Source organism: Equus asinus, chromosome 5 (assembly GCF_041296235.1).
Source record: "Equus asinus isolate D_3611 breed Donkey chromosome 5, EquAss-T2T_v2, whole genome shotgun sequence".
NCBI lineage: Eukaryota > Metazoa > Chordata > Mammalia > Perissodactyla > Equidae > Equus > Equus asinus.
In genome coordinates, this window is record NC_091794.1 from 38,502,111 (window position 1) to 38,516,219 (window position 14,109).

Below are 14,109 nucleotides of genomic sequence, written 5' to 3' on the forward strand. Positions count from 1 at the left end.
CCGTTCTTTGAGAGCAGAGAAACAGATCAGTGTTCCCACCTTTTCAGACACTTCGTGCTGGCTGATCCGTGGCTCCTTATCTCTGTCCTGTTTTCCTTCTTCGCTTGGTAGATGGTTTTTGATTTACCTTTGATTTCCAACAAGGCATTTGGTTTCCACAGAATGAGCCAAAGAGGACCAAGGATTCAGCTTTCTCAGCCGAACTACAACAAGCTTTGGCCATGATGGAGGATTTGATCAAGTCCTGTGAGTTGGCTGTGGACCTGGCAGCAGTCACTGGATGTCCGGTATGTTCCATAGCAAGCATTGGAACATTTCACACAAAAGGCAGGTGCAGTATTACAAAGGTAGGAGACGCCATGGCAAAGTTAGAGAAATGATCCGTGGTAAGGGAATCTGACGCTGGGGAAAGTAGCCTGAATCGGTCAGCAAACCCATGCTATGAGATTCCAAGCAGCCCCTCAGCATTTTTAGGAATCTTGAGTTGTATTCCTGACTCTTAAATGTTGGGACTGACCCACACTTTGGAAGAACCAGGAACTCAGGGCCAGGGGAAACTGCTGAAAGGCTAATTTATTTTCTGATTCATGGCACTATTAAAATGTTAAAAGATTTTTAAAAATTTCCTTCTTGACTCAGATTTTCTCTGTGACAATTACTTTGAAAATGGGTTCTAAGTAAAAGTCTAATCTAACCCCATTTTACAACACAGATCCCAGAAGAGCCCAACAAGCCATCTACTGTACATCCCTTAATCCAAATGGTTGAAGGACAATACCAAGAGAGGTAGTGCTGGCGAGTTGAGCCATCTCAACTCTAGCATCAGGGTTAATCCTGAGCAGGCCAGGCCCAGGCGGTCCAGACAAACCATCCTCTAACTGTATGAGCTCCTTGGGCCTGGGACATGATGAATATTCAGGTGGTTTTCACTGTGAAGTACTCTAGATTTCGACTCAGGTGTATTAGTTTTCTATCACTGTCAGAACAAATGACCACAAGTTTGGTGCCTTAGAACAGCACTAATTTATTGTCTTCCGGTTCCATGGGCCAGAAGTACAACAGTATCACCTGGCTAAAATCATGATGTCTGCCTTTGTTTTGGAGGCTCTGGGAGAGGATCCATTCCTTGCCTTTTCCAGCTTAAAAAGACCACCCACATTCCTTAGCTCATGGCCTCTGCTTGCATCTTTGAAGCCAGCAACAGTGGGTTGCATTCTTCTCACATCGATCACATCACTCTGACCTTCTGCTTCTCTTCCACCTTTAAGGACTCTTGTGATTACATTAGACCCACCCAAATAATCCATGGTAATCTCATCTCAAAATCAGCTGATTAACATTGTTAATTCCATCTGCAACCTTAATTCCCATTTGTCAGATTTTCTCGGATTCCAGAGATTGGAATGTGGACCTCTTAGGGAGGCTATTATTCTGCCTACCATACAGGGATCAAGCTTCTGAGAATTATGCTTCAGACAGATACTTTCCTTTTCTTTTTTACCTTTTCCTTTTTACCTGGTTTTAAGGTAACTCTTTATTGAGATCTGGGCAGATGAAATGACCTTTCTTTTCTTTCCTTGTCATAAATCAAACCATGCAAATTAATAGGGGCAGAAAAACTGTGATCTTTTTGTGTCCCTCCCTCCTGGTATTTCTCTGGCCAGCATCTTGGAAACAGCCCTACTGGGTTTACTGTGATCCGGGCAGCGAGTGATGCTGTTACCATCCCCTGGGGCTCCCGAGCGTTCTTTGCTTACTGCTGATGCATGATTCAAGAGGGTATTTGTAAACCACAGGGTGTGTGTGACAGGAGATCATTTTCGTAGTAATAATATTTTCCTTCTCCAGCTAAGGAAAATCTAGGGAACAGTTTATTTAATCATTTTGGGCCATCTTTATATCTTTGACCCCACGTCAGCTAGCCCTATTAGATATCCATTCCCTGAATCAAATGAGTGTCGTACACAGGGCAGGAAACTCGCAGCTGTAACGTAGGAGGAGGAAGTTATGAGAAAAGAATTATTAAAATGTGAGTAAATAGCAACCTACCCTTATTTCATTCCAAGCCAATTTATGTGCAAATAGATGAACCAGTTTATAAAATTTTAGAGGTTTTACACCAAATGCAAAGAACTTTTTTTCCTCATGTGTCCTCAGAATTACACCTTTGACATACACTCTATGGTTTCTTTTTTGCTAAGATTTTGACTTACTTTACATCTAGTACATTAGTTAATTTATCCTGACAGTTTTGTATAACGCTATTGAATTATGGAGGAGCAGGCATTGGAATTTTCAACTTTCTGATTCAGCAACAGGGAAGAAGAGTTAGCGTGCCCAACATCACATGGGCACTGGCTTGTACTATTTCTGGGATCTCTTCACTCCCTAGCCAGGTACTATCCTCTCAACACATTTTTCATCTGATTCTCTTTAGTTTACTAACAACTCAGCTACTACTGACTCAGATCTAATGATTCTGAGATTCTCAGCTTTTCTGTAGAACTTTATCACAAGGTGTTTACACTCATATGCTGTATGGATGGATGAATCCAGAACTTAACCTCTCCATTTCTCTAGTTGACATCCAATATTAACCTGGTTTTGTAAAGGAAAGAAATTAAACTTGAGTGGATGAATTCATAATTAAAACAACTAGAAAAAATTCTCCTCTGATATCTATATTTTCTTCTTGTTGCACACACTCAATTCTTGGTTTAATTTAATCACAGAAGCTTAAAAAGTTATTTTTAAAAGAAAATTTGTTTTGTGGAACACTCAGATGTCATTTATTTCCCTCCATTTGCAAAAAAAGAAACAAAAAGTTTCCCCTCCAAAATAAAGATAGAAAGATAAAATAGAGATACATTTAGAGTCCTTTTAAATCCTGACTTGCTAGGAACAAGTTCCAAAGCTGAATAGTAAAGTTTGAATAAAACATTTTTATTTCCTGCAACAAATTTATATAATTCAATAAAGGAAGTGTTTTTATTATGGGCTAGGGCCAGGTATTTTATTCTGCTTTAATTTCCCACTTTCCTTACTGTGGTGTTGGCTGCAGAGATAAGGCTGAGTAAATAACCTTAATGACTCCCTGGAATCGCCTTGTGCATCTTCCACAATCATGACGCCTATGTCAAAGGGTGGTTGTGAGGAGTAAACGAGGATTAAATCACAATTGAGACATCTTGCACCATTCCTGGCACCTGGTAGATGCTGAATAAAGGGCCCGGGGGCTGACTTATTTGGGTACTTGATCAGGGTGGAATGGAAGGACCCCCTCCCTTGCTCCTGGTGATTGTAATCATGGGCTCCTCTGTCCCATAGCTTCTGCTTTTCATTTCTGAACCGGGCTTTGTGCTAATTCATTTATCCAGATGTTTCCTGCTTCTTTGTGCAAGAAGTATACAGCTCTGTCACATTCGCTGTCACTGCCAGGAGTGAAAACCTGGGCACCCAAAAGAGGCATCTTTCTGGAGGCCAGCTTCACAGAGTCTTTCTCAGCCAGATTTTTCATTTGGCCGATGTGGTCACATTTGAAATACTCTTATATCTTTTACCCACAAAATGTCCACACATGAAACTGTTGCATTTACTGGTTTGTTTCTGCCATCATTTCCTGTATGGAGGAGGCCATCTGACTTTCCACTTGCTTACTTGTTCGGGGTAGCCCCTGGTCTAGCTCTGAGCGCACATCCGTCAGATTCTTCAACACACCAAAGGGCCACACTATTACCGTCACCGGTGGAAAAACTGGTTGGGGGTTTATTCATTTCCTGGAGCTGCCGTAACAAAGCTTAGATGGCTTAAAACGACAGAAATTTATTCTTTCACAGTTCTGGAGGCCAGAAGTTCAAACTCAAGGTGTGAGAAGACCCATGCTCCCTCTGAAGGCTCTAGGAAAGAATTCTTCCTTGCTTCTCTCCTGGCTTCTAATAGCTGCTGGGAATGCTTGGCTTTCAGCTGCATCTCTCCAATTTCTGCCTCTATCTTCACATGACTGTCATCTGTGTGTGTGTGTTTCTGTGTCTCTGTTTTCTCTTCTTAAAAGGGCACCAGTCATTGGATTAGGGCCCACCCTAATATGGTGTGACCTCATGTTAATGAATTACATCTACAAAGACCCTATTTTCAAATAAAGTCACATACTGAGGTTTCAAGTGGACATGAGTTTTTTAGGAGATGCTATTCAACCCAGGATAGGGTCGTCATTGCATTAGCTCCCTCACAGTGCTGAGCATTTCGCTGCATGGTCCCCCCCGACCCTCACTAAATGCCAATAAATGAATAAATACTTTCCAGGGGACAAGTATCTGCAAGCAGTTGTGCATGTGGTCTCTGGCCCTGGGACCAACCACAGTCTGATTGGAAAGAAAGGATATATATGGTTGGAAAGATGACCACGGGTCATCCTTGGTCCTGCACTGAGGAATCCCCCCTGCCCGCTTCCCCTTGAGGTCGAGTAGTGTCCACACAGGCACATATCCTGGCTGATGGTAACGTGCGTGCTCCTGCCCTTCATCAGCACTGTGCAGGGCATGTGCCACTGGAGGATTGGCCTTGAGCATTGAGATATTTAATCCCATGACAAGTACGGTCTTGAGAAAGTTCATGCGAGATGACATGGAGGATATTTAGCTCATCTGTTTCAGCTGGACTCAAAAGACCCAGCGATTGCCTCTAGTGACCTCCAGGTGATGACAGACTTACTGGAAAAGCCAACCACAGAGCCTCGGGGAGAGTCAGAACCATGGCAGAGCCAGGCTTACAGAGGAGGGAACTGGAAAATTCCAGGATCCACAGCAGCTCTGGGGCCTTGGCCTGGGAGAGAGTTGGGGGCCTTACCTATGTACCCTGCCTATGTGTGCCAGGGACATCCACATGCCTGCTGTCCCCTCTCACCACGCACTGACTGGTTCTTTCCCTCCATCGGTCCCTTTTCCTCTTCCTCATAGTTTCTGGTGACTCACCTTCTTTACCGCCCTGCTTCCTTATTGTTTATTCCACCACCTGCCCTCTTGTAAAGCATCGTACAGCTTACAACACTTGCTTCTTACTGCCTCCTCCTCAGTTCCTCTCAGTTCAGCAGGGATCAGACTGGCTGTCTGGAACATCTTTTTCACACTGGGCTTCTGTGGTCCAGGGTTGGCACTCAGTGGATTCACATCCTTTGGTCAATTGCCACCCAAGGTGCAAACAGCTATGGCTGCGAGTAGGGTGAGGAGGAAAGTGCAGAGATGATAAAGAACAAAAACATCGCTGCCTAAGATTGCCTCTTCAGCAGGCCCGTGGACAGGGCTGTTTCCCCTACAGCCTGTGGCCTTGGCAGATGCCTTAGCTAACATCCCCAAGCCCTCTCTAGGTTGTTAGAGAGTGTACACCTGGACTTGTTCCCCACTCCCCCGGCATTCGGACCGCTTTTAGATGCTTTTATAGCTGTGCCTATGAAGTGATGCCTCCACGTTCGCCAAATATGTTCTTAGAAATAGCTTTGCCTGAAATCTGTTCATCTGTCTATTCTGGGATGTGTTCGAGGTTGTGCTCGGTTTTTGACTCAGGGACCCTTTATGAGGAGCCATGGGAGAAATTTCTCTCACATCTTATTAATGGGAATTGCCACGCTTTTCCTGAGCAACTGGTTTGGGTACGTCCTTGGACATAATGAGTCAGATAAGTCACCATGCTTCCTTCTGCAGTGCCTCCTAGAAGGTCAGAGGCCAGCCTGTAACACGTTTACATGGCTTTATTGTATGGATTTCCTGTACAACCTCTTCGTCTTACCCTTTTTTTTTAATCTCTATTTTTTTCTTCACCCTAATTTCCTTGGTTGTTTTCTGTCTGCCTATAATGTATATATTTTCAAAAGATGTATCAAATTTTTGAAATGAGGTGGAGTATAAATACATTTCACAATAGAAACTACCAATTAAAGTTGTTCGTGTGGCAAATACTAAGCACCTATTTTTGCCTATTGCCTTAACTAAAACGTATTTCCTGCACTATTTTTGTCTATAGAGTACAAATCGAATGTGTTTAAGGGAGACAGCAATCACTGAGGGCTGGAGTGGTTATGTTTCAGTGGCTCCTGGAAGGATGTGGATAGAGTGAAAAACTTCTCAAGGGTCCTCATGGACCCATCATCCATCCGTCTTGGAACTTGATTAAGCTGAGGCTGTGCAACCTAGACCAGGAAAATCATGCTGTTAGGAGAGAAAGCCTTTATTCCTAATGAGGGTCTCACTCACCATGGTTTACACATGTAAACTTTACAAAGCAGACAGAGAAAATAGCACAGAAAATGTTCCACGAGCACCACAGAAATGACGAGAGCATAGTGGTCTTGAGATTTTTATTTTAGAATTTCAGAAGGATGGTTAATTATTTTAAAAAAGATATTCACATTCTGTTCTATAGAAACAATAAATTATAAAAACGCCCAATCAATTATAAATAATGTGCATATTTCTAGTGTTAACTCTCAGAAATCATAGGGCTTTATCTCAGCTAGACATAACTCAGGGAAATTTCTCTGTCCTGGTCATGTTCAAATAACTTTCTCCTTCTGGTGTTTTGATTCAGGGAAATAAATTCTTGATTCTTTGCTTTAAATGATCTAATTTTTGGAAAACACCAGATAAAATACAGTGTTCCTAGCTCGTCTCACTCCACCACCCTTTGGAGTGAGCTCAGAGGAGACAGGGTCACCTCATTTGGACTTTCAACCAGATGTATGAGAAAGGTGGGCTGCCTGGTGGAGGGAGAGGCATCATAGGCTGTGCCCTAGAGCCAGGTAGACTTTTAAAACATTTTGTCATTTGGGATTATCTTTGCACTGTCCACTCATTCTGAAAACTGCAGAGTTGAATGTAAATACCATTTCCATTACATGATGTCATGAAGATTAGGTTATACTAAGCTTTCTCCTTTCAGAACAAATCTCATGTTCTCATAGACCTGAAGCAGATGGTAGGACGCAGATGGAACACATGGATTATCATAGGTCCATAATGCAACAAAAATTCTCTCTCTCCTAAACATAACTAAAATGTCAATTTCTTGCCCTTTTTAAGTAGACTGTTGTGTATCAAAAACAAAGAAGAAGAAATAGAATTCTGCTTCTAACATTAGTTACAAGACAAAAATATCAGAGTACCAGTATCTTTAGTTCAAGTATTTCTAACACGCTTTATGTTTATTACCTTACGCAGCCGAACTCTTTCCTTACACAACTGAATGGTGCCATGCTCAGTGAAACTCACAAAATTGTAATTTTGCTTTAGTGACAGATTAGCCCTTAAATGTGAATGGCACTTTTAAGATTGAAAAATTCAGATACGCGTGCTTCATGATTTGAAGACAGACCCCTAAGAGTTCTTTCCCTGTGAAGTAATTTAACAGCTTGTTTTTGTGTGTCTGTGTTTCCAAAAGGATGATATTGGAAAACTGGGCAAGCTGTTGAGACATGGCTCCTTCAACGTCTGGACAGTTCACAAGGATCGTTATAAGATGAAGGATTTTATTCGATTTAAGCCCAGCCAGAGGCAAATCTATCTATTTGAAAGGGGAATAGTGTTCTGTAAGATACGAATGGAGCCCAGTGACCAGGGCCTGTCTCCTCATTACATCTTTAAGAAGTCTATGCAGGTAAAGGGGTCCTATTGCACCTGGGGGTCAGCACACCCCTATGGAGAGAAATATTGTTAGCTTTATTCTACAGAGAAGGAAACTGAAGCTTAGAGAGGTGGGTTAACTTGCCAAATGCCACACAGCTGAGCTAGAATCCACACCCAGGCCTGTCTGACTTCAGAACCAGGGCTGGTAATCAGTCACTAGACAGGGCCCGGACTGGCACAGAGGTGCCTTTGTGCCAGGCAGAGAAAAGGAACCGTATGGAAACCTGTTTGGACCAACTAATTAGAAAAAGTGCCCTCTTACCTCCAGCCAAAGGAGTGAAAGACTTGGTGATTAGAGCATGGGCTGGATTTCATCTTCGGCTTGCCCTTCTCAACCACCCATCTTTGCATACAAATGTAGGCAGCATCCTGACTCAGCGGGTCTAGGAACCCATGTCCACATCAAGCATTGTCTCTTGCCTGTACAGGAAATATTTCATAGCTAGTGATGAGAAACACATACACACACATACACGCACACTTGTGCTCTTGTGATTAAAGTTGTTAATATATTCATAGTAGCCTTCGTTATTTATGTTTCTTGATGGATGCTTATTCAGTTACTGTTATGTAGAGACTTGTGAAATACATGGTGTTGAGGGAGCGAAGATCTCTTCCCCTAAAGTTTGAGGGCTACAGCTCTACATGTGGAAAGATACAGTCTGTGTAGTCCTCTGAAACAGACAGGACAGATGACCCTGTCCTGGGCTATGTTTTATGCTGCTTGGGACCATTAACAGAGGACAGCAAAACACTTGGAAGGAAGGTGGAAGAAGAGAGCTATCAAAGGTAGAAAAGAAGAGAGTGGCTGACAGGGATGGTTTTAAAATCAGAAAATGATGGTAGAGGACATTTCTCTTCTTTTTTTACAATAGTTGCTGACAATTTCAATTCGCCAACTCGGAAGAGGGAGCAACAGAAAGTTTGAAATTGCCAACCGAAATGGACTTGAGAAATATATCCTGCAGGTAAATCTCAGGCCTCCCACATAGCTGTCCTCTACCCTTTTCCTGGTGCATTCCCACAACTTGACGAATGTTTCTGCCTTTATTGTATTGGCCACCCAGAGAATGAAACACCTGTGCAATTAATACTCCAGGTGATCTGATACTCATAGTATTTTCTTACTTGTAATTGCAGGCAGCTTCAAAAGAAATCAGAGATTGTTGGTTTTCAGAAATAAGCAAATTATTGATGGAACAACAAAACAATATTAAAGGTAGGGTTACCCCTGCTGACTTTAGTCTGGAGAATTATACTGTTTCCAGCTTTGTGGTGGGTGTGCAGATTGGGGATATTGTTAAAGAAAATGGTTTGCCAGGAAAATACTGTAGCCACATTTTCACATGACTTGGAAGCACCTGCACTTGCTTTAGATTGTGTGGGTTTTTTTGTCGTTGTGTGTGGGTGTGTTGCTTTTAGTTGTGTTTCCCCCATTTACCTAATTGCCAAGATCAACTTTTTCAATCCAAAATCCCAAAGCCATCCAAGAAAATGTTAATGGAGATTTAAATGGCCAGGTTTACTTTCAGAAGCTGTACTACTTTTTTTAGGTTGAGATATAATTAATATTCCATAAAATTCACTCTCTTAAAGTGTACAATTCACAGGGTTTTAGTCTATTCACAAGATTATGCAACCATCACCACTAACTAATTCCAGAATATTTTCATCACCCTCTCCCCCAAAAAACTCTGTACCCATTAGCAATCATTCCCTGTCTTCTCCCTCCCCCTCCAGCCCCTGGCAACCACTAATCTACTTTCTGTCTATGGATTTTCTTATTCTGGACATTTTGTATAAATGGAATCATGTAAAATGTGGCACTTTCTGTCTAATTCCTTTCACTGAGCATAATTTTTTCAGTGTCCATTCATGTTGTAGCATGTATCAGTACCCCATCGCTTTTCATGGCTGAGTAATAGGGCACTGTATGGATATACCATATTTGTTTATCCATTCATCTGTTGATGGATATTTGGGTTCTTTTCACTTTTTAGATATTGTGAATAATGCTGCTGTGGAAACTTGTGTACAAGTTTTTGTGTGAACCCACGTTTCCAATTCTCTGAGAGAGAGATATAATTGCTGAGCCATATGGTAATTCTGTGTTGACTTTGTGAATAATTTCCAAATTGTTTTCCAAAGTAGTAGTACCATTTCTCATTCACACCAGCAATGTATGAGGGTTCCATTGTCTTCTCTTCCTCATCAACACTTGTTAATATCCTGTTTTTATTATAGCTATCCTAGTGGGTGTGAAGTAGTAGTTTATTGTGATTTTGGTTTGCATTTCTCTAATGCTAGTGAAGCTGAGCATCTTTTCATGTGCTTATTGGTCATTTGTATATTTTCTTTGAAGAGTTGTCTCTTCAACTCCTTTGCCCATTTTTAATTAGGTTGTTTGTCTCTTTGAGTTGTTAAAAATTATTTGTGTATTCTGGATACGAGACTCTTCTCAGGTATATGATTTGCAAATATTTTTCCCATCTGTGGGTTGTCTTTTCACTTTCCTGATGATATCTTTTGAAGCACAAAAGTTTTTAATTTTCATGAAGTCTAATTTGTCTACTTTTTCTTTGGTTGCTTATGTTTTGGTGTCATAGCTAAGAAACCATGGCCTAATCCAAGGTCATAACGATTTACATCTGTGCTTTCATCTAAGAATTTAGTCTTAACTCTTATATTTATGTCTTTGATCTATTTTGAGTTACTTTTTGTATACAGAGTGAATTAGGTATTTAAATATACTCTTTTGCCTGGAATATCCCATTGTTCCTGAGCCATTGGTTGAAAAGACTGTTCTTTCCCTCCACTGAATGGTCTTGGCACTTGTTAAGGACTCAAGTGCTGTAACAATGTTTGTGTTCCCCCAAAATCCATATGTTGAAACTTTACCCCTCAATGTAATGACATTAGGAAGTGAAGCCTTTGGGCAGTAATTAGGAGTAGATGAGGTCATGAGGGTGCAGCCCTCATGAAAGGAATTAGTGTCTTTATAAGTGCCACAAGAGAGCTTGTTTTCTGTCTCTGCTCTCTGCTACGTGAGGATACAATAAGTCAGCAATCTGCAACCCAGAAGAGGGTTCTCACCAGAACTCGACTGTGCTGACACCCTAGTCTCAGACTTCCAGGCTCCAGAACTGTGAGAAATAAATTTCTGTTGTTTGTAAACCACCCAGTCTATGGTACTTTGTTACAGCAGCCTGAACTAAACCTTGTCAAGAATCAGTTGGCCATAGACATAGAATTGTTGGTTGGCAGTCTTTCTCTTTAAGCACTTTGAATAGTTCATCCCACTGTTTTGTGGCCTCTATTGTTTCTGATAAGAAATCAGCTATTAATCTTATTGAAGAGTCCTTGTTTGTGACAAGTTGCTTTTCTCTTACTGCTTTCCATATTCTTTCTTTGTTGTTGACAGTTTGATTATGATATGTCTAGGCGTAGATCTCTTTGAGTTTGTATTTCTTGGAGTTTGTAGATCATCTTGAATTTGTAGATTAGTGTTTTTCATCAAATTTCGGAAGTCTTTGGTCATTTTTTTCCTTAAGTCATTATTTCTTTGGTCATTATTTCTTTAACTATTCCTTCAGACCCTTTGTTTCTTTCACCTTCTAGGACTCCAATTATGGATGTGTTGGTGTGCTTGATGATGTCCTATAGGTCTTTAAGGCTCTGTTTATTCTTTTTTTCATTCTTTTCTTTTCTCTTCCTCAAACTGGATAGTTTCAACTGACCTATATCTAAGTTCTCAGATTTATTTCTTCTGCCTGCTCCAATCTGGTATTGAGCCACTCTAGTGAATTTTTTTTATGTCAGTTATCATACTTTTCAACCCAGAATTTCCATTTGGCCCTTTTTAAATATAATTTCTCTCTCTTTATTTATATTCTCTCTATGAAAGTTGTTTTACTTTTCTTTTGTTCTTTATATACAATTTCCTTTAACTCTTTGAACACAAAGTCTTGGTCTAGGAAGTTCAATATCTTAGCTTCCTTGGGGACAGTTTCTATTGACTGCTTTCTTTTTTTCTGCCTTTGGGCCATATTTTCTTGTCTCTGTTGAAAACTGGACATTTTAAATAATATAATGTGGCTATTCTGAAAATCAGATACTTCTTCATCTCCAGTGTTCATTGTTGTTAGCGTTTGTTGTTTTTGTTGTTGTTTGTTTATTTAGTTACTTTTCTGAGCTGATTCTGTAAAGTCTGTATTCATTGTCATGTGTGGCCACTGAAGTCTCTGCTCAGTTAATGACTGGGCAAAAATTTCCTTAAACACCTAAAATAAATTAATACTCCAGTCTTTGCCAAGGGGTTTTGTGTTGATACTGGGGCACACCTTCAACACTCAGCCAGGCAGGTGACAATTTCACCTTAGCTTTCACTTCCTGTTTGTGCAGAGCCTCAAAATCAGACAGAGGTGAGAGCATAAGGCCTTCTCAGATCTTTCCTGAGCCTGCACACAGCCCTGGACATGTGCACATTACCTTCTAGATTCCCAGGAATAGTTTGGAGCTTTTCAAACCTGCTATCTCATTCCCAAGCTTTTTCTTTTAAACTTTATGATTAGCCTATTTTTGCCCTATCTGTTATCCAATGCCTCAGGCAGTTAAGAAGTTAAACAATTGCCTCTAGTCATTTTCTACAAATGCCCCTGGAAAAAAGGCTTTTCACACTGGGCAAGCTTTCGATCAGGTCTAATAAACACAGCTTTTCAAGAAGGATATTCCAAAGAACCCCCAGACAAGCCAAATAATGACAGTTCTCTGGGAATGAGTCTTTGAAGGAGCTCCAACCCTGTTCTGCCCCGTCCTATGGCTGCCAGATTTCCAGATTCACAGGCTGTTGGTTTCCAAGGCTACCACCAAGGAGAAGGGGTAGGATGGGAATAGGGCAATTAGAACACCACAGAGCTCACTGTTCATACTGAGATTCAGCCATTTTTCTTGAATAAATGATGTCCTGATTACTATAAGCCTTTGTTTAATTTCCAGTGTTCTAAAATATTGTTTCTGACTATTTTAGCCAGGTTTTTTTCCATGCTTTCGTGGAGGAGAGAATTTTTGGAGGGATTTTTTTTTTTCTGTACCATTTTCACAGATGTCACTCACTGTACTCTTTTTTAATAATTAAAAATCATCTTTGAGTAGGCTTTACCCTTTCACATTTGTTTTTTCAATTGATCCTCATAACTGTGAGATATTTGGTAGGCAAATCCACAATAAGCTTCCCTAGACCAGTGTTTCACAAAAGGTGGTTAGAGACAACCTGCATTAGAATTACTTGAAGGACTTGTAACAAATGCAGATTTCTGGGTCCTCCACTAGAATGATGGAATTAGGATAGCTAGGGTTAGTGCCTGGTAATGTACATTTTAGCTTATTAAAGTTTCTGGACAGAGGCCTTAAACTACTATTTTTAAAACAGGTTGGGGGCCAGTGCCATGGCTGAGTGGTTAAGTTCACGTGCTCCACTGTGGCGGCCCAGGGTTTTGCTGGTTCGAATCCTGGGCGTGGACATGGCACCGCTCATCAGGTCGTGCTGAGGCGGCATCCCACATGCCACAACTAGAGACACTCACAACTAAGAATATACAACTATGTACTGGGGGGCTTTGGGGAGAAAAAGAAAAGGAAAATAAAATCTTTAAAACAGGTTGATTGAGGCATAATTCACATAATAAACTGTACATATTTAAAGTGTACAATGTGATAAGTTTTGGCCTATGTACGCACATATGAAAGCATCACCACAATCAAGGTAATGAACACATCTATCAGCCCCAAAAGGTTCCTCATGCTCCTTTTTATGACCTTTATCTTGCCCTTCCCTCTCCCTCTGCTGCTCCCCAGGTGATCACTGAGCTTTCTGTTATTATAGATTAGTTTGATTTTTCTAGAATTCCATAAAGAGGATCATACAGCATGTAATTTTTTTGGTCTGGTTTCTTTCATTCAGCATAATTATTTTGAGATTCATTCATGTTGCTTTGTGTAACAATAGTATATTCCTTTTAATTGCTTGCAATATTCCATTATTTAGACATCCCCCAATTTCTTTATCCATTTACCTGTTAATAATATTTGGGTTTTTCCCACTCTTTGGGGCTGTTTTGAATAATGCTACTATGAACATTTGAGTACAAGTATTCTTGTGGACATATGTTTTCATTTCTTCTAGGTAAATACCTAAGAGTGTAATGGTTAGGCCATATGGCAGGTACGTGTTTAACTTTTTAAGAAATTTCTAAACTATTTTCCAAGGTGGTTATTACCATCTTATATTCCCACAGCAGTGTATGAGAGTTCCACTTGCTCCACATCCTCATCAACACTTGGTATTGTCAGTATTTTTAATTTTAAGCCTTCTAATGGGTATGTAGCAGTATGTCATTGAGGTGTTAATTTGCTTTTCCCTAGTGACTAAAAGTAGGGC

At 40.6% G+C, this 14,109-nt stretch overlaps 1 protein-coding gene across 12 annotated transcripts in view; it reads left to right on the plus strand.

The window, feature by feature from the left end:
• Window positions 1-14,109, plus strand: part of MCF2L2 (MCF.2 cell line derived transforming sequence-like 2) — a 230,185-nt gene that overhangs the window by 196,992 nt on the left and 19,084 nt on the right. For 9 of the 12 annotated variants that reach the window (XM_070509354.1, XM_044771143.2, XM_070509351.1 and 6 more), the window contains 4 exons: window positions 162-287; window positions 7,429-7,644; window positions 8,549-8,641; window positions 8,814-8,892. In XM_070509354.1, the coding sequence (XP_070365455.1) occupies window positions 162-287; window positions 7,429-7,644; window positions 8,549-8,641; window positions 8,814-8,892 (514 nt within the window). Of the gene's footprint in view, window positions 1-161; window positions 288-7,428; window positions 7,645-8,548; window positions 8,642-8,813; window positions 8,893-13,854; window positions 13,891-14,109 lie in introns of those variants that run through there. The other 3 variants (XM_070509356.1, XM_070509355.1, XM_070509353.1) reach the window with 2 other exon arrangements.